The 23,869-nt window shown below is 42.3% G+C and overlaps 1 protein-coding gene across 1 annotated transcript in view; it reads right to left on the bottom strand.

Annotated features, from left to right (window-relative positions):
- LOC142462930 (cytoglobin-like) overlaps window positions 1-22,452 on the bottom strand; it is an 82,578-nt gene extending 60,126 nt beyond the window's left edge. Inside the window, exon 1 of the mRNA XM_075565145.1 lies at window positions 22,261-22,452. Coding sequence (XP_075421260.1) covers window positions 22,261-22,358 — 98 coding nt within the window. The 5' untranslated portion in view covers window positions 22,359-22,452. The remainder of the gene's footprint in view (window positions 1-22,260) is intronic.
- Between the last annotated feature and the right edge of the window lie 1,417 nt (window positions 22,453-23,869).

The following is a 23,869-nucleotide window of genomic DNA, read 5'->3' as shown; positions in this document are numbered from 1 at the left end:
TATGTTGCCTCTGACTTCGTGTGTTGGATGTTGTTGGAACCCCTCCTCGTTTTCTCTGATGCTATCATTTAGTCTGATTATTCTCCTGTTTTTCTCTCTTTTTCTATGTGAGGCAATGCTAATTATTTTACCTCTTAGGGTGGCTTTATGCGCAGCCCACAGAGTGCTATCTCTTACTTGTCCATTATCATTTAATGAGAAATACTCTTGTATGGCTCCTCCTATAGCATCTTTAGTCTCTGGTACCCCAAGCAGAAGATCATTCATACTCCACCGGGCGTGGGTCGGTCTCTGATGGATATCCCTTAATGTCAGTGTCACAGGCATGATCCAACCAAGTAATGTTATCCATCTCCGCTTTCACTATGCGACTGACCAGGTCCCTAGATACTGTAGTAATATGTAGTCTATGCGTGTATATTGTTTGTGTGGGGCCGAATAGAACGAATAGCCTCCATGTGTGTACACTCCCACACGTTCTTATATTGTGTTTCAGGGCCCTTGCGGTTTTTAGTTTTGATTGGTGTTCCTTATCTGGGATTCTCACCCTATCTTTATTACTATCTATGATGGTGTTTAGGTATCCTTTCCTATGTTGGCTGATAGTGTTGAAGGCTTCATTAATGAAGGTTTCTTGGTCATCGTTAGGAGCGTATAGGCACGAATGTTAGTTCTGCTGTGCCTAGTTTGCCAGAGATAATTAGCATTCTTCCTAGCTTGTCTCTTTTTATCTTTTCTATTGCAAAGGGCACTGGTTTTAATCAATTTGTTTTTCCCTGGAGAGGGATAGATTTGGTGAATTTTTGTCTCTTAGCCTAGTTAAATCTTTTCTGTTCAGGTGTGTTTCCTGAATCATATATATATATCTCATTGCTTAGCTTTAAAGTTTCTGAACATGAGCCTCCTTTTTCATGGGCGAGTTTAGGTCCTTAACGTTCTGTGTGATTACTTTTAGACAGCTAGCCATTCCATTGTTTAAAGTATCTTATCGTGGGTTTCTCCGTGGCTGGCCTCTTACAACTATTATCTTTCTGGGAATTCCCTTGTACTGGAGAACATGCCCTTCCCTGTTTTCCATCTTTGAGAGTCGGTGTGGGTGGATTCCAGTTAGGATGGGATGGAAAAATGATTGGGGAAAACCGAAAATAACCGTGGGGTATAAACGTCAACATTGATATCTAACTAGGACCTGCGGGATTGCAACCCTAACTGTGCCGATGGCTTGGGATCTCTAGAGAGGGGGATCCCTATGTTGAAACTATCCACCCTTACGCAGTCTCGCAGACAGGGTGGTCCCAGCCCAAGTTCCCGGTTTGACCAAACCAGGGCACGTCATGGGAATCAGGGTCGGAGGGTCAGCTATATCTCTAAACATTTAGTGTGGTCCTCTCCTTTTCAAGCCCCTCCTCCCTCTTCCCCCCCACCTCCGCAACCCAGGTCTTAGTTCAGAAGGCAAGTAGGTCTCTGTATCTGTGTTATTGGCGATTGTGCCTTTCTCAGAATCTTTTCATTTTTGAGTCTCTCTCGGCTGGCCTAGCTCTCCTCCTCTCTCGTGGTCTATTTTTACTTCAAATCCAGCTGTTGCCAGGTTTGAATAGTCAGGTTTGGATGTTCTAATTCTTTTTTGAAGTTGAAGTTGCCGGGACCAGCGGTGCACAGACTGGGGGGCGCGATACTTTTTTGGGGGTGTGGCTCACTTACCCAGGTTCCATGTCCACTCGTCTCCATGACAACGTGGCATCAAATGACGCCGCGGGCCATGTGACGTAACGTTACATGACCCCGCAAAGTCAATGGACGCCCGTTGCGATGGAGACGCGGCGTCAAACGACACTGTCGGCTATGTGACGTCACATGGCCCCGAAGCGTCATTTGACACCACAGGGGAGAGCAGGCAAGGGGGGGGGGCGCAGCGCAAGAAGTTTTCACACCCTTGCTCTAGACCATGGCCTCTCTCTCGATTGGGGAGGGGCTTCCTCTGGATTCCTTGTCAGCTCCGCCGGGACCTCCAGGCCTACTGCAGTAATGAAGGACGGACCCTCCTTCAGACTTCTCCCTTGATGTGAGGCCTATAGGAGAAATGGAAAGCCCCAGCGGTATCTGACTCCTTGGTTTCGTAGAAAGCCTGTTATTTCTCGTCTTTTGACCAGTGTTATTGGTGCAAGATCTGAGAAGATCTGTATCTCTGTATCTTCAAAGGAGATCTTATCCAGGTTCCTAGTTTTGTTGAGTAATTCCTCTTTGGTCGAGAAGTAGTGTAGCCTTGTAATTACTGTGTCTCTAGGGCCCCTATTTCCTTGGTCTGTAAACCCTGTGAGCTCTGTCCAATTCCAGCTTGTTGTTGGTGTCTTCTGGAAGTATGTTTTGGAACAGTCTGTATAAGTAGGATTTGATTTCTTCTGAGGGGGCTGACTCCGTGATGTTTCGGACCCTATCTTCCCTTATTCTTCCTTGATCTATTCTCAGTCTCCTCTTGGGCATCTTGGAGTCTGGATACCTGTTCTCTCAGTTGGGCTAAGTCGGAGTCTATCTCTATCTGTTTTTCTGTTGTGGTCTCAATGGCTTCCTCCAACCTTGTAGTGTGCTCCTCGACCACTGCGGTTTTTCGATCGGAGACCCTTCATGGTGCTCTGTAGTTCCTCATGAAACGTCTGCTTGATCACCTTGACCCAGGCCTTCAGATTGTTTCTAATGCTTGAGCCTTGATCTGTGTCGGAGTATGACTCGGCCTCCTCTTGGTCTTGTGGTTGTGGTTGAGTTTCACATTCTTTGTTTGGGGGCTTTGGTGTCATATTCTTTTTATTGAAGAACGATGAAGCCTCCGGTTTCTGTGTTTTTTTTTTTTGGTGGCACCATGTCGCGATTTCCCAAGAAGGGGGGGAGGGGGTGAGTCAGTCCTGGTTTGCGCTCTTTGTATTAGCTGTTATCTGTTTTAGTTTATAGCTTCCAAGGTGGGCCTTATTAGTTCATCTATGCCAGTACCAGGTTTGCACCCTCTCACTTGGATATTCTTCTTTTACATTAAGTTGGTTATATACTCTGGTCAGAGGCTACTAGTCCTCACTTTTGGCCAGGCTTCATACCTCGTTTCCAGGTTTATTGTTGAGGGCCCCTTCACTCCCACTCGGTGGCCATCTTGAGTGCGCAGTCTCATGTGTGTGTGGGGGAGCTGGAGACCCGACGGTCTCGCTCTGGGTTATCGTCGCTTGCTGCTGTCTTCTGTCTTTGTGCTCCTACCAGTACTCGGGGTGAGTCTTCCCCCAACTTTGCTCACTTTTTGGAGGGGTTTCTGTGGGTTTTTGCCCCAAAAATCTATTTTTTAGGATGGAGCTGCTCCTCCACACGCCTTGCTAGCTTGGTGTTGGCCACGCCCCAGTAATCTGTTTTTTGATAAAATAATTTATTTCAAAAGTGACCATGTTATGATCACTGTTACCCAAATGTTCCAGGACTTGAATATTTGTTATTACCTCTACATTGTTTGATACTACCAAGTCCAGTTTTACCCCTCTCCTGGTTGATTCCTCAATAATTTGGGTCATATAATTCTCTTTAAGCAACCCCAAATACCTGTTTTCTTTCATTGTAATGCTAATCTCATTGCCCCAGTCTGTCTGGATAGGTAAAATCCCCCATTATGCAAACATGACCTAGTTTTGATGCCTTCTCGATTTGCAAAAGTATTTTACCTTCCTCAATCTCACAGATATTTGGTGGTTTATAGCATATCCCTACAAGATATTTTCTTTATACTTTTACCTCCACTGCTAATTTCTATCCACAAGGTCTCTACATTTTCATAATTCCCTTCATAAACATCTTCCCTTACAATAGGTTTTAGATCCGGTTTAACATACAAGCATACTCCACCTCCTATTCCATTTGCTCGATCCTTCCGAAAAAAGGAATAACCCTCTAAATAAACTGCCCAGTTATGAGTTTCATCCCACCATGTTTCAGTAGTGCCTATGATATCATATTGTTCCCTTTCAGCTATTAATTCAAGCTCCCCCCTTTTATCTGTCAGGCTTCTTGCATTAGCAAGCATACATTCAAGTTTTTTTTCGTCTGTACTATTATCTGATCCTTCCTTTCTGCTCCATATGGTTTAGTCTCGCTGCTTGCCAAACTCGCACTTGCACCCAATCTACCTCTATAACCCCTTGCTATTTCCCCATCTATTCTATTTAGTTCATCATCTGTTTCTTTCACCTGCCCCCTCCATCCTAGTTTAAAATCTCCTCCAACCTTTTTAACATTCTCCCCCTTGGCACAGAAGATTCCTATTCATTGAGGTGTTTTCCGTCCCGAGCATAAAGATTGCACCTCTGAGAAAAAGCGTCCCAGTGCTGTAAAAACCCAAAAACCTCCTTGCTACAACACTTTCTTAGCCTAATCTACTACTGTTTCCTTGGGGCACATGGCATTGGTAGTATTTCGATAGTCAATAAATTTCCCTTTTTTTGAATATAGGAGTTCCTGTCCTGTTTTCCCTTTTGTATCGTTTTGGACATTATGCGCCCTCCCTTTACCTTTATTTTAAATTCTGATATGTGTACACAGTTTCTTATAAATATATATAAAATAAAAAAGGAATAGACAATACCGTTCTGTGGCTAACAAAATGCTTTTATTTGTGCGAGCTTTCGAGATACACTGATCTCTTCGTCCGGCGATGTTACAATGAATGAAGCCAAAAAGGGTTTTAATTTTAAAACAGTGCATTCTGGAATGTGATCTGTGATTGAAGTCTATCCCTCCCCCCTGTGCAGTATGCTGTTTTATGACTCGAGGTGTTAAATGGTCCCTGAATGTTAGTGATGTAAGAGTGTGTATGTGTGTGTGTGTGTGTGTGTGTACGTAGATAAAAATTGGTGAAGAGCCCACAGTGTATTCAGCACTTTACAAAAGGTGTGTGTGGAGTGGGAGTGTATATCAATGGTGTGGTTAGGTGTGGAAATGTAAGAGGCTGTGGCATAACTGTGTGTGTGTGTAGATACTATGTGGTCCCTATTGGTATATAGGGATGGAATTACATAGAGTATTTGTATGTGTGTGTGTGTGTGTGTGTGTGTGTGTGTGTGTGTGTGTGTGTGTGTGTGTGTGTATATATATATATATATATATATATATATATATATATATATATATATATAAAAATGTAAATACAACTGTATGCTCATCTGCATGTCTTAGGCAGGTCTGCAACCCCGCCTTTCCCTATTATCATCCAGCATACAGCACTTCCACTGCAGCAAGGGATTCTGGGAAATGACATGCAAATGGGCACACAGTGTCACCTTTTATAGCGTAGTACTGTATGTATGGAGATGGCCTTTAGCACTCATGGGAAGAGAGTTCAGCAGTGTCAGTAGTGACTCATAAAACTTCGGTCTCAGTTTAGGCCATCGCTAAGGGTCCCGAACAGTTGCATAAATTCGTATTCATGCAACTGTCTCTCTTTCGGTGTTCTAAGATTACCTTTGAGTATGGCCACCTTCAGATCGTTCATCTTATGGCTAGAGTCAGATATATGTTCGCCGACAGGACTGTCTCTTCTTCCGTGTGTGATGCTGTGGCGATGCAGGTTCATTCTCTTGTTTAGCCCCTGTCCCGTCTCACCTAAGTAGTAGCAGCCCCCTGGGCATTTCATGCACATGAGGTACACGACATTGATGGAGGAACAGGTGAATCTTTCTCTGATTTTGTACTCCAGATTCCTGTGTGGTATTTGTATTGTGCCCGCTGTGTGGAGCATTGCGCAGGTTTTGCATCTTGTGTCCTGGCATGATCTTGTCCTGCATTCAGTTGTAACTGTTGAATACTTTACTTCTCACCATAATTTTCTTGAGAATTTGGGTTGTCTGTATGATAATAAGTGTGTTTCAGGGAAAACCTGTTGCAGTCTTTTATCTTCCTGGAGAATGGGTTGTAGTTCCCTGGCAATCTTGCGTAGGGCTTCTAGGGGTGGGTTATATGTGACCACCAAAGCCACCCTTTCGCTTGTCTCTGTCTGTTTTCAAGGAGATCACTTCTTAGTATTCTGGTGGTTTTGTGGATTTGCTGGTCTACAATTCTGTGGTTATATCCATGGTTTATGAAATCCAGTGGCCTCTTCTGCTGTGTTGGAGCATATCCGGTTGTATCATATGGCTTGACTGTAGATGGCTGCATTCTTAGTGTGTGTCGGGTGAAAGCTTTTGTCCCTCAAATAGCTGGCTCTGTCTATAGGTTTGCGGTATACAGAAGTCTGCAGTTGGTTGTTCTTTATAGTAATGGTGGTGTCTAGGAAGTATACTTCGTCTGGGGAATGGGTGAGTTTGAGGTTAATGGCCGGGTGGAACGTATTGAAGTTCTCATGTTCATCAGAGGTCCAAATCAAGAGGATGTCATCGATGTAGCGAAGGTATGTAAGGGTTTTAAGTGACAGGTGGAAAGAAAATAACATTCCAGTTTTGCGCAGAACAGATTGGCATACTGTGGCGCCATCCGAGTGCCCATAGCGGTCCCAGTTGTCTGGAGGTATGTGTCATTTCCAAATGTGAAGTAGTTATGGGTCAGAATAAATTCGATGCATTTAGTCACTGTCTCTGTGAGTGACTCCTGTGATCCCAGAAAGTATCTGCAGGCTGAAATCCCATCTGTGTGGGGGATGTTTGTGTAGAGTGACTCTACATCCATGGTTGCTAGTAGTGTTCCTGTTGGGAGGGGGCCAATGGCATTATGTTTGTTAAGCAGGTCGGTGGTGTCCTGGATATAGCTGGTTGTGTTCCTGACAAGTGGTTTTAGAATGCCTTCCACCCAGCAAGAAATATTCTCTGTAAGTGTGCCAGATCCAGAGATAATAGGCCGCCCATGGTTACCCTCTTTGTGAATTTTAGGGAGCATACTGTATAGAATGTGCCATGTTTTGGGTTAGCTGGTATCAGGTTCAGAATTTGTTCTCTTGTGTGGATCGGGAGTGTTTTAATGATCCTGTTGAGTTCTCTCATGTATTTTTTGGTTATTGGATCCTCCTACAGTTTGGTGTAATACTTTGCATCAGAGAGTTGTCTGTGCGCTTCCCACAGGTAGTCTGTGGTGTTCACTATGACCACTGCCCCTCCCTTGTCTGCAGGTTTGATTGTTATGTTGTGGTTGGCCTTAAGCGATTCTATGGCTCTCCTCTCGATCAATGTCTGATTATACATTTGTTTCCTTACTTTGTCCAGGATGGTGGTTTTGGCGCTGTGTCTAAAGCTTTCGATGTACCGGTCCAGTTTGGGGTTGCGTCCAGTTTGTGGGATCCAGTTGGATTTTTGTTTCTCCCTGCTCATGTGCAGCGGCCCTCCCTCTGCAGTGTTGGCACGATCTTGGTCGTGTCTGTCATGGAAGAACTCTTTAAAACGCAGTCTTCTGAAGAACTCTTCCAGATCACTGCACAGCTCGATCTTGTCCATAGGCTTGGATGGGCAGAATATGAAATCACACACACACGATAGATCCAGCCAACTTGGACTTCTTCAATATGTGGAGTTTATTTACACAGTAATCGACGTTTCAGTCCCCAGGACCTTTGTCAAGATACCATGCAAGTGAATTCAATTTATAACTCCAGAACCCAAGTGCAAGAGGCAACGGGTGACCTGTGATTTTTGCAGTGCAATATAACAACCAAAACAATTAAAAGACTGAGTCTGCATGCAATTAAGCAATGATCTGTCACTTGAGCTGTGTTTCAAACCAAGCTAAGTATGTAAATTAGCTAGCACAGTCGTCTAAGTGATGCAATACAAGACTAAAGTAAGAGACTTGAGCTTGTGTGACTGGTTGATTTCAAGTGCTGGTTGTATTGTGTGGAATTAGAACAAGAAGGGATGTGCTGTGTATACTAGTGCAGCGATGCGCAAACTGGTGGGGGGAAGACTTTTTAGGGGGGGCGGGTTCCATGTCCACTTGTGTCCATGACAACGTGGCGTCAAATGACGCTGTGGGTCACGTGACGTCACATGACCCCGGAGCGTCATTTGATGCTGCAGGGGGGGCGCGACACAGGGAGAGCAGGCAAGGGGCGCAGCAAGTTTGCGCACCCCTGTATTAGTGTATACTAGCAAGGGTGGCTGAATTTGAGGAGTGTAGAGTGGGTATATTTATTTTCAAAGTGTGTGGTAATTGAAAGCCTGTAACTTTTTTTTTCTCCTGCCTGATTGAGCCTGCAGTGAGTGTGGTTAGTTATTTGCTAACCTAACACACCTGGTTGGTGTGTGTGTGTATCTATTTAAACAGGGGTTTCTTCCTCCTACTCAACTTGGGCTTCTCCAGCCACATCCTCCTCCTTGTGGGGATCCGTGAAACTAACCACCCTCTGTGCGCCTCCTGCCTGCCCCGCTCTGCGATCGGGTGCTCCGCTGCTCCCTCTCCCTGCAGTGCATCATCAGGGCCACCCTCCTCCAGCCACCGGACTACGGGCATGCGCGCATCACATGCAGACATAAATACGGAGTCTCGTGATCCCGCCTCTAGGTTGCGCCCACGCGGGGGTGTCATTGGCACGCCATGCACGTGACGTGCGCTCAGCAAGTTCCTGCTCCACGTCATCAACCCAAAGCTGCTATACAGCTCTCACCTGTCTCCTGCATCACTGCAACCAACCACAACCCACACTGCTCTTCACTGATTGGCTCTACTCCCTGTTATATGCTCAGCCGGCCCACTGGCTCATCGGCTGAGCATAAACCTTTGTCATTCAAAGTGTTCAACGCTCTCCTTGTTCCTGCTGCCTTGCCTAGTGCTCTTGTTCCTAGATCTCTGTTCCTGACACGGCTATTCCTTGGACACCACTCTTCTGTACTCCTGACCCTGGCTACCATTGACGATCCGCACCTCTCCAATCCAGACCTTGGCATACGTACCACGACTACTCCCATCTCTCCAATCCTGACCTCGGCTAATAGCATCTGCAACGATCCGTACCTCTCCAACCCAGACCCCGGCAAGTATCTTGACTGTCCGTACCTCTCTAACCCAGACCCAGCTACCTCGACCAATCTACACTCCAGACATGCCCACGTGGCTCTGGGTTGGTGTTTATCTAATCCCCACTTCGGCCTTGCGTCCCGCCTTGTTTGTGGTGAGCACTCTGTGACACTCCTCAACCTGTTGGTTTTGAGCCACTGACCCAGCCTGTCCGGCAATCACATCCGCTGCCTGAAATATGGCCCTGTATAAAATTATATCATATCATCAAAGACATTCATGTTAAACTTAAGTAAATGTTAGCACCTTAGGATTGATTTTCTTAGACCAAACAGACTTTTTTTTTAATCATGTCTCTTCAATTATAGAACATTTTAGCAGTAGCATATATAGAAGCATTGCTCCACAAACTGTTGCTAAATGTAAGAAAGTGAAGAGAAAAAAAACAAGGGGCACAGCACTTACTGATGCAGCGGCCGTTATTCGAACACTTCACGCGTCATGTACATCGGAATCCCGATTTGAAACCGCGGGATGAATTCCAGCCTCACCGCACTAAGATGTGCGCGGCGAGTGCAGAAAAACACATTTTTGTGTTCCGGCTATTAAAAACATGAAATTGACACAGTAGCACAGTAACAGAGTGACACAGTAGCACAGTGACACAGTAGAGCAGAAGCGCAGTGGCCCAGTAACGTACACATTACAATTCATCCATTTTATTGCAAACGAAGAAACAGAATCCATGAAATTCAAACAAAACATCCGCGATAAGCGCGGGTGCCCGGGGCGATTGGCCGCGTTCATGCTGCGTGGGGAACAGCAGAGAACTCAAAATCAGTGCCGAGATGTGTTCGAATAACGGCCGCTGCATCAGTATATTTTGGCTAAATTTAAGAAGACCTTTACTCCCATGCACATGAACGACAACTGAAGCACACGATCATTTTAAAGCCTTTTGTTTTTGCTACAGTATAACATACCTTGCCAATAAGTGATGTAAAATACTTTACAAGTTATTATTTCTAACAGGATTGCTATGGGTAACATTATAAGTCTGTAATGCATTTATCCAAGACCATGATTTGAGGGACTGGGCAATCACAGCTGAGAAGCTCCACCATCCTTATCAGGTGAAGAGGCTCATGCGGGCCTCCTCATGTCTTCTTGACCGCAGAAGTATTGTAAGTATTTTTTTTTAAATTTGGCCTTACTGTCCGCCCATTGCTTTTTAGGCATATCTACTGTATGGTGTGGACAGCACTGCCCAGAGCATTACTCCGGTCAATGATGTGCCTACAAAGTAGTTGCTTCTCAGAGGTTGTTTTTTTCAATGTATGTATATGTGTGTATATGTATGTATGTGTGTATTATGTCTAGCTTTATTTATATATAGTGCCATTCATGTACATAGCGCTTCACAGCAGTAATACACGCGATAATCATATAAATAAATAATACAAATAACACAATAGGAAGAAGTGCTTCAGACATAAAAGTAACATTTAGGAAAAGGAGTCCCTGCCCCGAAGAGCTTACAATCTAATTTGTAAGTAGGAGGAATGTACAGAGACAGTAGGAAGGTGTTCTGGTAAGTGCGTCTGCAGGGGCCAAGGTTTATGTAAGAGGTGTAAAGTATCAGCGAACTGAGCTAATCATATGCTTCGTTAAGAAGGGGTGTTTTTAAAATGGGTTTTATTAAGCGCACCCATTAATTTAGGATGTTTAGCAACCACCCCTTCAATGAATTCTATCTCCTCATCTTTAAATGTTTTACTCCTTTAGTCTCCCTGCAGCAGAAGCAGGAGTAGCTCTAGCGATGGAGGTAGATGCTTGAGCAGCCATCCCTACAGTTTGGCAGAGGGTTGCTGTTAGGAAATAGTTTTTATTTAAAATTGTAACATACTCATCTGTCCGGTATTATGTTTGCATAGCACGTCACCAACTAACATTCCCTAAGAATGTATTTTCCCTATGCGCATGTGCAGTGTATTTTTTTTTTAGACTACTGTAATCCCTGTCAATCCAGTAACGTTACGTTGGTTGTTTTCCTAACACCTTACTTTTGCATATCATTAGCTTTGAGGATACCCATTAATAAGGAGGAAGTTAAGGTCAATTACCTATTTCGGCATCATTACATTATTTGCACAAAAATAGTGACCATCTGTGGATCTACCGGATAGATCTCGATGGGGCAGGGACTGTCTGTAAAAATTCTATCTGCTGCTTGTAGCGCTCTATATTGTAATTGTAAATTGATTTGAGTCCCATTTGGAGAAAAGCGCTATATAAAATAAAGTTATTATTTTTATAGTTATTATTAACTTTAAGTTACACTGGTTAATGCAGAAGCACTATTATCCTGCTAGTATCCTAATGCTACAAAGTATCAAGCGATACATAAAAAGGAGATTTACAGATCTAATGCCTGTGTTATAATAGTGACAATATTCACTCAGCAACAGTGCATGGAAGCTGGTCAATATTAATATCCATGGCCCAGCTAGTGCTCTCACAGCAGATATGTTGATACAAATGAAATTGCAGCAACTGGGAGAATTCCGTTAATGCGACACTTTACCGTTCTTTAATTCATAAAAAAAACCTTCTCAGCAGCATTGAAAAAGATATCAGATATACCCAAATATAAACTATCCTGCCAGTAGTAGGTTTTTATTGCGTTGGTCTTAATTTGGCGTTTTAACTACTGTCACAATATTATTCTAATAAAAATCATTAAGATTAGTTTTAATTAAGACATCATTACAATATTAGAAGTAGGGTTTGAGTGCAATCAGGGCAGTGATCTTTTCACCCTGAAACTATCTAATCTAGGGTGAAGGAGTAGCTTAGTGAGTAAAGACACTGACTGGCACTGAGCAGGGGGATCTGGTTCAATTCCCAGTGTTGTGACCTTGAGCAAGTCACTTTATCTTCCTGTTCCTCAGGCACCAAAAATAGATTGTAAACTCCACAGCGCAGGGACTGTGTCTGCAACATGTCTCTGTCTATGTAAAACTAGCAGCTCTATACAAGAACAAATTATTATCATCTATACAATCTGCTATGGCCTACGATGGTAGCCTTGGCTGAAGCAATGGTGTCCTATCACCTTTATACTATGACTGCTTGTCATAGACCAATTAGAAGGAACACTGTCCATTAGGGACATTTATCACTGATAAGAAAGAAGCACTCACATTTTTGAAGCTTCTCATTTGTATGCCCTATATTGTAGCAACATACCAGGTCTCTGCCTTGCACCATTTTGTTAACCTTTTTTCCAATTTCGTTATCTCTGCCTCTGAACAAGGGTGAGGATTTGAGTTACAGCTGTCATGGTAACAAGAGGCCTGCACAAAAACCCTGGGAGGGATGTACTGTATCATGTCAAATTTGGAGAACAATTGATGCAAATAGCATCATTTTAATCTTGCAAATCTTTGTGTCAATGTATCAATGTCTTTACTCCAAGTTTTGCGCCATATGCGTCCCCTAGCAGTTTGGGAGAGGTAAAGTGGAGGATTTAGGGAGAAGTTACATAATGAACAGATTATAATGAGATGTATCTTTTACTCTGCATTTCTATTCAGCACTTTTTTTTAATCTTGTAGTTACATCCCAAAAAATCTGCCAATTCTAAGGGGTCATAAATCTTTCTGGGTAACAACGTGTGTTAAATGTAGGAAACTTTCTTAAACTTAATGCAAATGTGAAAATAGGTTTCAAATACAAACAAACACTTTAAAAATAAATAGTGCACATGCACAGTGAAAGTTACTACATCTAATGTAGTGTAAGTGAATGGAATGACAAATACATAACTCAAGAGGAACTAGTGCTGCACCTTTAGAAGAGGTTTTCCCAAATCCCCCAAAAAACAATGGCAATGGAGATCAGCGCACAAACAGAAGCCTCGAGAATGACATAAAGTAAGAAACAACAGTGCAATACAGCAAAATGATAGACACTAATATGGGGAATTAGTGTATGTATCACACTCACATTCAGGCAGATGAAATCAAACATGTAGAATAATGGACAGGAGCAAATAAGGGTTCTTGCAGAATCAGATGTGACTCCAGGATTCAGTGGCAGAAGGCATTAAAGAGAACAGGGAAGCCACATAAGGTAATACAATTTATATTGAAAATAAAAGGATAAACATGAGAAATTTGCACTCACAAAACTGCGTTTGATATGTACATTTTAACCACAAACTGGGTCAAAAATATGAAAACACTGCAGCGTTCTCCTCCCGTTGTTACTGGTTTCAAGACACGCTCAGTGTGGGCCGTGCGCAGTGTGAGAACACACAGGGATCACTTCCGGTCCTCGAATGGACAGGACAAGTCCAGAAACGGGTCCACAGGTGTGACGCTAGTAGCTCTATGCGTTTCACTCAGATGATCATATGGGGCAATGGCTTGTGGCAGTCCAAAGTCCCATGTGATGACATGACAACACAATGCGTGAGTTGTGGAGGTGTAGTCTAAACTAAGTGGCGTAAGAGGGAAATCAAAGGACATGTAGCCACTAAAGATGCTCATGTCCAAAATGCAAATGTAAAGCAGAAAACAAAAACAGGGAGAGACAGGCTTGTGTGTGTGTGTGTGTGTGTGTGTGTGTGTGTGTGTGTCCTCTTGAAAATTAGATTGCAGAAGGATGATAAATATACAAATAATACTTACAATTTGCAAAAAAGATACATTTCCAGCATCACTTGAAAAATATGACATACTGTACTATGTGAATGGAAAAATATTTTTAACCTATATAAAAATCTATAGGACACAAATTAGAAACACAGAATGGATATCATGTGATCCAAATTGGTATCATCAAAAAAGTATACCTCAAGTGCATGTTTTATAGGGTAGGTTTCACATATTTGACATTTCCTGAGGGTATCACAAATACATTATAAGGCTTTGTGGTTCCACATCTGATTTGTGATTTTTTTTAAAGAAAGCCTCTATATACAACAGCTTTCTGAGTCAGTATTTACCTGGTGCTAAAGTTATGGTCCAAATATATTGTACCTAACAGATGTTATTTAGTCTCTTTAGTCAATTACCAAAATGTATTATAAAATATTGGCTAAACCAATCAAAGCATTTTCTGAATATGAAATCCTTTGTAAAAAAATAATGACGTGGCCTCACATTAGAGGATCCTGCTTTTCTCTAGTGGGTTACTGTAGGAGCAGCAGATGCTTTGACCTCACAGAACCACAACATATTGTAAGATAAATTAATGTTTTATTGGTAATAATATTTCTCTAGGCTAAAAATCCTATTTATTGTATGCTGTTTATTTTTTTTTATTTTTTTTGAGGTCCAAAAGATAGAATAGGGGGGAGAGAACATGGAATTAGAGAATAATGGAATTTGGATTCAAAACCAAAAATTAAGAACATGAGCATAAATTCAATAAGAACCCACAATCTATGAGGAAATATCTTTTACAGGGTTGACAAAAACTATACCAAGGTTTTGGGAGGTGGAGGAGGCTTTGGGGCCTATTCTACTGTAGTAGCTTTGATTAAGTGAGTTTGCAAGTGTAGCTATTCAGAAAGCTTTGATAACATGCAAAACTCGCTTGAGAACTGCTTCTTTACGATTGGTAGCACTCGCAATCTAAAACCGAGCGGCAGCTCAAAGAAGGCACACACTTGCATTTGGGGAAATATCGAGCTTTTCAGGTAGCTCCGAGATTCACATCGGGGCTGCAACTCGCACATTCTGATCTCGCCACCTCAAGGGTAGCGAGATGGGATCCGCGATGTGACTCTGAAGAAAATGTTTTATTTTTACATCGGAATTCTGCTGCCCCAAAATGTTGTTGCCTTACGCCTGGGCCTAATGGGAAATCCACGATTGTTTTCCAGCTAGGAAAGTGTTACTCCTAAAGATAGGACTCCTCTATATGACTCTAAGCATGTTCCACTCACAAGAGGGGATGGGACAGGTATTTCAAAGGAGGTTCATTAAGTAAGGAGTATCCCCATAGAATTACTAAGGGGTAAGAATATATGTTCTGTGAGAGTTTGTAGGGTCTAATCTCTCATGCAAGAGGGCACCCTGTCTAGGGATCAGCGAAGATGGAACAGTCATCATTCAAACAATGATGTGCTACGTTACAGTACAAGTGCCTCTTTGGTGATATTACATGAGCACCCATTAAGAAGAAGTTTGTAGGTGTCCCTGTAAATAAAGTTTAATAAAAAAATCCTGGCTGCCTTTTGTTATTGCTTAACATACCACCCGGCATGAATGTCAGTGTGACGGTGAGGGGGTAACCAGGCTCACTAATAAAAGGTCAAGCCCACTTAGTTGCCCCTGATCCATGTTTTGTGGTCCTAGAGTGTCAGCTCTTGAGCCTGAATGTTGAATATGTACTGCCGTGCATTGTATGTAAAATTTGCAACAATAAAGAATGTATGTGTCTTTGCGTTTCCAGGAGTTTCCAGTGAAGATTCTCAGGCTATGAGTTTCAGGGTGGACTTTCCGGTAAAGGTGTTGTCGGATTGTGTCTAGATAGTCGGAGTCCAGAGTTGCTGGCCACCCCAAAAATATATCCGGGAGCCGAGTCAGATTTCCGGGTACATGTAGAGACCGGTACAGACCTCCAGACAAAGTCCTCCCTGGAAAGCAGTTACGCGGCTCATTGCCATGATGTCCTGCTTCAGCACAGACCAGAAAGGTAAAAGGGGGCATAGGGATACACGTATTCCAGTATTGTCAGGGGTCCCTGTTTAGGGGGAGTCCCCCGCAAAATATGCTCGAACACCTGGACCCGGTATAGGTGTTCGGAGAGTCTCCAACCATCCATAAGGTTGCGAGAGTGAAATTATTTCTAAGTCCAGCTTTGGTACAATAGAAGCAACTCTGAAACTTAACCTAAGCATTATTTAAAACAACTTTTTAGTAAACTTCTTATAGGAATGTCTAGGAGCTCTGAAAATGAACGTGCGCATCTTTTCGGTAGATCCTAAGGGACGGGGGACTTAGAAGAATTTTGTGAGATTTTTATTAATATGGTGTATAAAGGTATATATGATTTATGCCCTGTATATGAGCTGGGGAATTTCCAACTCCCTGGTTCCGAGAGACCAGATGGCCACCAAGCTTGGTGCCACTGAGTCTGCTCGGGTCCCAGACTTGAAAGTCTCAGATATGCCAAGGTGTTAGGGCGGGTGGAGTACCGGACTTACACTTGAGGACGCACATCTTGGCATGAATAAGGGCAATCTGTCAACCATTTGCCCTGTCCCCAGACCCTGAGAAGCCTGGCCCAGCGGGTGACTTCAATATGCTAAGTGGCAGAGGTGCCAGGTTGGCGCGTGCCCCCTTGGAGAATTGAAATCCGTGCCTGCCCAGCTTCAGGGTACCGGCAAATCGCTGATAGGCTGGTAGAAATATTCCCGCGCTCTGATTGGTTGAGGTATTCTGTGAATGGGACTGAAATCCTATAAGAAACCCAGCAGCCAATCAGTTCCGGAGATTCTAAGCACCAAGACAGCAGCGGCAAAGTTGAACTGACCAAAAGATGCTCCAGGAGAAATAGACGCGAGTTGGCTTCAGAAATTTCAAGGTGAGAATTTTGTCCCACTTTTCGGGGCCAAGTTCTCAGATTACTTTGTAGCGGTCGCGGATGGAACTGCATGCTTCAAAGAGTACCAGTCAAGGGATTTCAGCACCTCCAAAGTGGAAAGAGCGGTGGCGTGAAACTGCATGCCGATTTTGGTTCCAGGACTTTTCGGGCTTAGTCCCAGTCATGTTAAAGACTTTGTTTTCTGGGCTATTGCAACTAGAAAAGGTTAGTTTTGTTGCCCAGATCCCCCAGTAAGTGTGTTTCCTTTTGTTAATTGTAATTCACTCTGTGTACGTCTGTTTCAATGGAATAAATGACAATTTGTTTAACTTCTTGGTTTTGCTCAGTGATTGTCAGGATCCGTGATCCGCGACGCGCATGGTGCACTTGGCACTTACCCCAAACCGTGATCGGGTCCCCCGCTCCTTCCGTCATCCATGACGCTTCTCTCCCTTCTCCTGGGACCAGCTTCCATGCTAGGCGTGCGCATCCCGCGCGGATGTTAATACCACTCTCTCTGGTCCCGCCTCCAGACTCCGCACACGCGACAAAGTCATCTGCGCGCAGCGAACAAACACAGTGTGCGGTCAGCGTGCGCACGAGCTGCGTCATCTATCCTCTTCAGGGATCCTCCCCACACCTGTCTCCTGCACCCTCTAAGCCTATCATGGTCAGTCTTACTGACACACCTCCTCCTGTCTGCTACCTCATTGGTCCCTGTGTCCTATATATGCTCAGCCGGCCCACTGGCAAATCAGCTGAGCATAAACCTTCTTATGCGCAATGTGTTCACTGCTACCCTTGCCTCCACAGTCTTGTCTTGTACTCCGGTCCCTAGTTCCTCTGTTTCTGACCTCGGCTATTCTTCTGGACTCTGCTCTTCTAAACTCCTGACCCTGGCAACCAACAACGATCCGCACCGCTCCAACTCCGACCTCGGCAAGAACCTCGGCGATCCGTATCTCTTCAATTCCGACCTCGGCTAAAGTATCTTCAACGATCCGCACCTCTCAAACCCCGACCTTGGCAAGTATCTCTGACTATCCATACCTCCCCAATCCCGACCCGGCTACTTTGACCAATCAACACTCCAGACTCGCCCACGCGGCTGTGGATTGGTGATGTATATCTATCCCCACCTCAGCCTTGCTGTTACGCCTTGTTTCTGGTGAGCACTCCATTACAACTTTATACTGGGATCATATCCCTGTAAATTCCTGGTCTCCCGTGACAGTCAGCACCCAGAGAAAACAAGGTAACCAAAACCGCTGAGCACCACCTAAATAGACATTAGATCCCTTTCATGTGACCCTCTTCTGTTGGCCAGGGAGAAGAGCTGTTACACTTGCATAATAAAAATGCAAATCATTTAGGTTAAGTGTCTCTTGCGCAGCAAAGGTACTGTAGTACCTGGGGCATAAGCCAAGAACAGAATAAGAAAACTATTAGAAATATGAGGCTTATGTGAGAGCAGGAGTCATAATACAGGAGTAAGCATATAGGGGGCGATTCACTAAGCAGTGATAAAATCATTGCTTTTGCGTGCGAGAATTACATTTTTTTCACTCTTAAAAAAATGAAGCTAACCGCGGGATTCATTAAGAAGTGATGGACATTTTTTTTTAAGTCCGAGCCCAAGCTGTTTTTAGTATTAGTGTTGTCGTGCTATAAATTCTAAAGCGCGATAGCTGATAGAGGAAAAAGCAGCCTGTAAGAGCTGCATGGAGACGCTGCGGTTCTGGTAATTTTGTTGTGTTTACTTTTTTATTGTTTATTTGGTGATTATTTTGATTACATTGGATATTGTTGGTGGTTATTTATTTTTTAGGTTGACCATTGACTGCCATATATTATATAGGCCTGATGTACCCACTGTGCCAATCAATTGGTTTATTGGCATTTGGTGGTTAGGCCTCCTGGATGGGTAGTGGGGGAGGGTGTCGGTTACTAACCGCTATGGTGATTGAGGGGTTAGAGGCCATTAGATTGCAATAAAAATATATTGTTTATGGCATCAGAGGACATGGATGGTGATGAGGATGAGGACAGCCTTCATCGTGGCAGGCTAGCAGGCGTGAGTGCAAGTTTTATTTACTTTTTTCTGTTTGTTAATGTTTTATTTTAAACCACTGTGGGACTCCTGGAGGAACCACCCAAGGGCCCGGACACACACGCAGACCACCTGAAGGACCCCGGACAGTCGCGGGGGGCACCCAGAGGCCCATGGACCCCAGCGGGGATCACCTGAGGACCCGCAGGGTCCACCTGGAGGCCCAGGGATACCCGCGGGGACCACCCGGAGACCCCCGTCAGCCTCTTGTATTAATGGTGTTCATAAAATAAACAATAATACTTTTATTCATGGCTCCATCTCTTTTGCACCAGCCTTTAGCTGGTGAAAAGAAATGGTGAGTTGTTACAGGGCGATTCAGTTATCACTGCTTTGTGAATCGCGCAGACTGGCAAAAAACGGCGGGTTTGCCATTTTTTGCCTGATCGTACGACATTTTTATCACTGAGAGTTTTTGGGTGATAACTAGCCATTATAGCACGATACTGCAGTGTTATCACTGCTTTGTGAATCGTGCAGCAGGCAGTATCGCGCTATAAAGGCATTTATCCCCCTTCAAAACACATAACACTGCTTTGTGCATACCCCCATAGTATCTGAATTAATATAATCTAAAGCAGCTTTTATATAGAAAATAAGACAATACAAGTATTTATTTTTTAAATAATACAACCAATAAATTAATCTAGGTCTGAGATTTCCCAAGTAATGTATTTCAGTTTGAATTTAAAGCAGGGCATCTCCTGTTTTCCACCAAATCAATATACAGCTGCAGCGGCCATTATTCTAAAACTTCGCCCGGTGTACCGCTCGGAATACCTCTCATGGCGCGTGATGTTTTCCAACCGTGACGCGACTGCAGAAAATGGCATTTTAGTGTTCTGGTTTTTAAACACCTTAAATTGACACAGTAGCACAGTAGCACAGTACTGTACACATTGCAATTCATTCATTTCATTGCACCCAAAGAAACAGAATTCATTAAATTCAACAAAGCAAAGCGGGTGCCTGGGGCGATTGGCCACGTGGAGTACAGCAGAGCACACAAAATCGGCGCCGTGAAGGTTTACAATAACGGCCGCTGCAGCTGTAGTGAGAAGCAGCACAATACACAGGTACTGTAACAATGCAGAGATGTGCTATTCACCATACAATGTGATGGATGGTCATTTTTAGGTTTTTTTTTTTTTTTTTAAACATAACACTAGTACTAACTAAAACTTTACAAATATATAATGAAAATAGCAAGAACAAGGATAAATTAACAGAAAATATGCTGAATTTGCTCTAATTTATGAGCAGGGAGCTTAAATGGGTCCCTTTAAAATGAATAAGAAGTGAAAAGTGTGCTCCTTTGAATGTCACTACCTAGAGCCCCTGGCTGCAGGGGAAGCCCTATACTGCACTGTACGATGTTTGATTATGGGGAACAGGTTTAGGGACCTAAATGAGACAGTATGCATCTGCTCAAAATAGTCCTTTCTCATTACTGTACTCTTTAATTCACAAAAAACTAAGTCTGCAAAGTTGTATGATTTTATATTTAGACTTAAAGTTCATTGCTTTGCCTGGTGCAAAATTGCTTACATGATAAAAAAGGTGTCCATAAAACCATAAAGTTAGATTGTTACGCGCATTTCTTGTTCTAAAATAAATGAATGAGGTTGAGTATACAAACAGCTATAATATACAGTAGTGTGTCTGGTATAAGATTGTGTAGTATGACATACAGTACAGTAACTGCATCTGAATCTTTCCTTATTTTTATTTACCATAGTAGTTAATTACAATACTGTAGGTTAAATTACCAGAAAACATGTTTACATGTCAATAACTATAGAGATTAAAAAGATATTGTTAGAAAAAGTTCAGAGAAACAAACACTATATACAGTATACACATACTTTGGACAAGTGTACATTAGCAAAGAACCACAATTAAAAGTTGTCAGCTATGAGACTTTAAAGTATTATTTACATTTCAGTTCAAATTATTGTGTTTCCTGTCTTTGAGAGAGGAAGAAAAATAAAGTCAACTCTGGCACTTCAGTTTTCCCAGACAAATGAATTCTTAAGAAATATATTTGTGTAATATCCAGTACTGTACATTGATTTAAGACTAACATGTGTTAGTAATTCATTGAAAACATCTGTAGCAACTGTATTGGTCTTTAATTAAATCTGTTTTTGTACCATTTTTTATTTTTTTTACCTTTTTCTCTTGTAAAGATATGTAAATCAGTACATCCAACTACAAACTTCACAGTTAAATTGAGATATTAAAAATCCATAAGCAATGAACATTTATGAAGAGCTATCATTTTGGTCCATTAAAAAGTATTACTAAAAGCAAAACAGTCTACATAATTATGACTTTAATAAATCATTTACTTTGTGCATGGGAAATTAATTCAAGAAAGCATTAATGAATTGTCTGAGAAAAGTGTGGGGAGAGCTGGTATCTTTGACCAGTGGATTGTGCTAAGTTAGCATTCATACATTATCTGTAGAGTGTACTTAAGTTGTCAAAAGAGACATCTACTGTTTATGTGCAGTAGTTTTATTATATGTATCTGCTTCCACTTCAACGTCTAATGTTCAATTGGCACACATTTATTTTTTACACAACATATAAACTACACACACACACACACACACACACACACACACACACACACACACACACACACACACACACACACACACACACACACACACACACACACACACACACACACACACACACACACACACGCTCTAAATAAAATACACTTTCGACATGTATTTCTCTTTACTACATTATTGAAGTGGACTTAACATCACAAATTAATTTCAGTTGCTGTTATTCTCATCAAAAAATACAAAGACTGGTGGTGGTTTTTGGTCAAATAAAAAACAATACCTAACGCAGTAATAACAGCAGTAATAACTTTCTGCTCAAAACTTTTATTCCGTTAAGCTCTATACATTTGGATGTATTTAAATAAAAGATACAGTATTACATGAAATCTTGCTGTGCTGCTTGTCTGCATTCTCTCAGCTCACTGCCTACATTTTCCTAGGCAGTAAATGAAGGCTTTGAAGTGACAAGGACTTTGTGTCATTCAGTAAAACAATCTGTCCTTCAGTGAAGATCCTTTTAGTGGCTGCAAGTACTCGTGGGATTTCTGCTGTTATGTTCGTTCGTGCAAAGCGTGGTGAGATTTCATGACTACAGATAACAGCGATAACCCTTAGTGCAATACAGAGCAGAACATGCTTTAATTGATCTGGTAATAAATCCATATTATATATCATTAAGTATACTGCACACACACACACACACACACACACACACACACACACACACACACACACACACACACACACACACACACACACACACACACACACACACACACACACACACACACACACACACACACACACACACACACACACACACACTCTCTATACTGTATGCACACCTACATATCAAATAATGTGTGTGTAATAATCAGCAATAGATACAAGCAGCAACATTGCTTTGGCTTTCAAACTAAATTATAAAACGCTACCGTATATTGCAAAAATCACTCCTTTTGAAACCCTGAAATGTGCTGTACCAGATGTATGTTCTGTAGTGAGATTAGTTACCTGATCACAATAGCTCTTCCTGATTCCTCTGCATTCAAGTACAATTTGTCCCATATGACTTTAATGTTCTGTTTGTCAGCCTCTGTTAATTGAGCCATAGTGGATGGTGTTAATGCACTGCTGCGTTTCAACTGAGCAGATTACATACAACCCTTTCCTTTTGGAAGAAGCTAATAATTACAGTTCAGCTTTCAAACAACAGCTGTAAATACTTAGAAACCCCTCCTTCAACGGGAGGGGCCTCTTCATGTGTGTGAAACCCCTCCAGTACTATGTAAAATGATATTCAGGTGTAATATAAATGTGAGCTCCAGCTCCACATCTTTCACTGGAAACCCACGGAAGGGGGGAATGTATATCATGTAAGTAAGCATGCAGCCTTAATGCTCTGCGTCTAAATGTACAGTACAACCAGCCACAAGACCATACATTACCATTCTTGTCAGGCAGCTGATATAATCACAAATCATGTATTCCTTTTCCTGTGTGCTATCAAAACCGATTTCCTCACTTACATAAAGGGACAGGCCTCACATGATCTGGAATATTACAAACCTTTGATTGACGGGCCTTTGGATTTCTACCAATAAAATGACTATGGACCAATACAACCAGCACATGTTTTTTTTAGGAGTTAATAAAGTTTCATGCTTGGTACTACTGTACATGCCCTCTTGTAAGCCTTATTGGTGCAATCAGCACTTCTCTGGCTCTTGTCTGTGATCAATTGCATTTCAGACGTAGGAATTGTCCAACAGGGATACCTTTCTTTAGACTAGTAGGATGGGAATGAGAGAAATTTAATAAGGTATTTGTTGCAGTGGATTTGCAGAATAAGTCAGCCTCAAAACGTCTATCATCTGTAATTTAAATTTTCATATCTAGATAATAAATGGATTTGCAGATATCTTAAGTTAGCTTTATATTAAATACATTAGTGCAGAGTTAATGAGCACTTCAGTATTAGGTGATACCTTTTTTATTTGGACGAACAATAGATATTATAAGACAAGCTTTCGAGAGTTCTCCTCTCTTCCTCAGGTCAGCGAGACTGATTTACAGAGATTCCAGGAGCTTAACACAGATGTAAAAAAAGAAAAACAAGATACAGTAGCCATCTAAGCAGACGATGCAGAGAAGGCATAAACAGACATTATATTGCAATTCAAGCTTTCAATACAATTCTGACATTCTTCCCTAGACCCTTGCCATAAAAACATAACGTTGTCTATTAATGTAAATCATAATGTAATATGACTATATTTAAATGACTCACACCCCACCAGGCAATGCCAATTATATAATGCTTGCATGGGGTGTGTCGGTGTGTGTGTGTATGATGCATGTATGGGGGGAGAGTGTGTGTCTATATGTGATTCATGTGTATGGGGTGTGTGGAGAAAGTGTCTAGTACTCACGTGGTAGTAGGTAAAGATCTTTTTGGATACCGTCCAAGGTGTTAGCAAAGAAGCACAATGATAGGGAAAATAGTGCAAGGGACATTGGGGTGTTGGTTCTGTTTTTCCCTACATATTTATATACATATACACACATACACGCATCATATACTGTATATTTGATGCAGGCATTGGGTTCAATAAAGTGTGTT

Source organism: Ascaphus truei, chromosome 11 (genome assembly GCF_040206685.1).
Source record: "Ascaphus truei isolate aAscTru1 chromosome 11, aAscTru1.hap1, whole genome shotgun sequence".
NCBI classification, from domain to species: Eukaryota; Metazoa; Chordata; class Amphibia; order Anura; family Ascaphidae; genus Ascaphus; species Ascaphus truei.
This window is presented reverse-complemented; position numbering and strand designations above follow the sequence as displayed.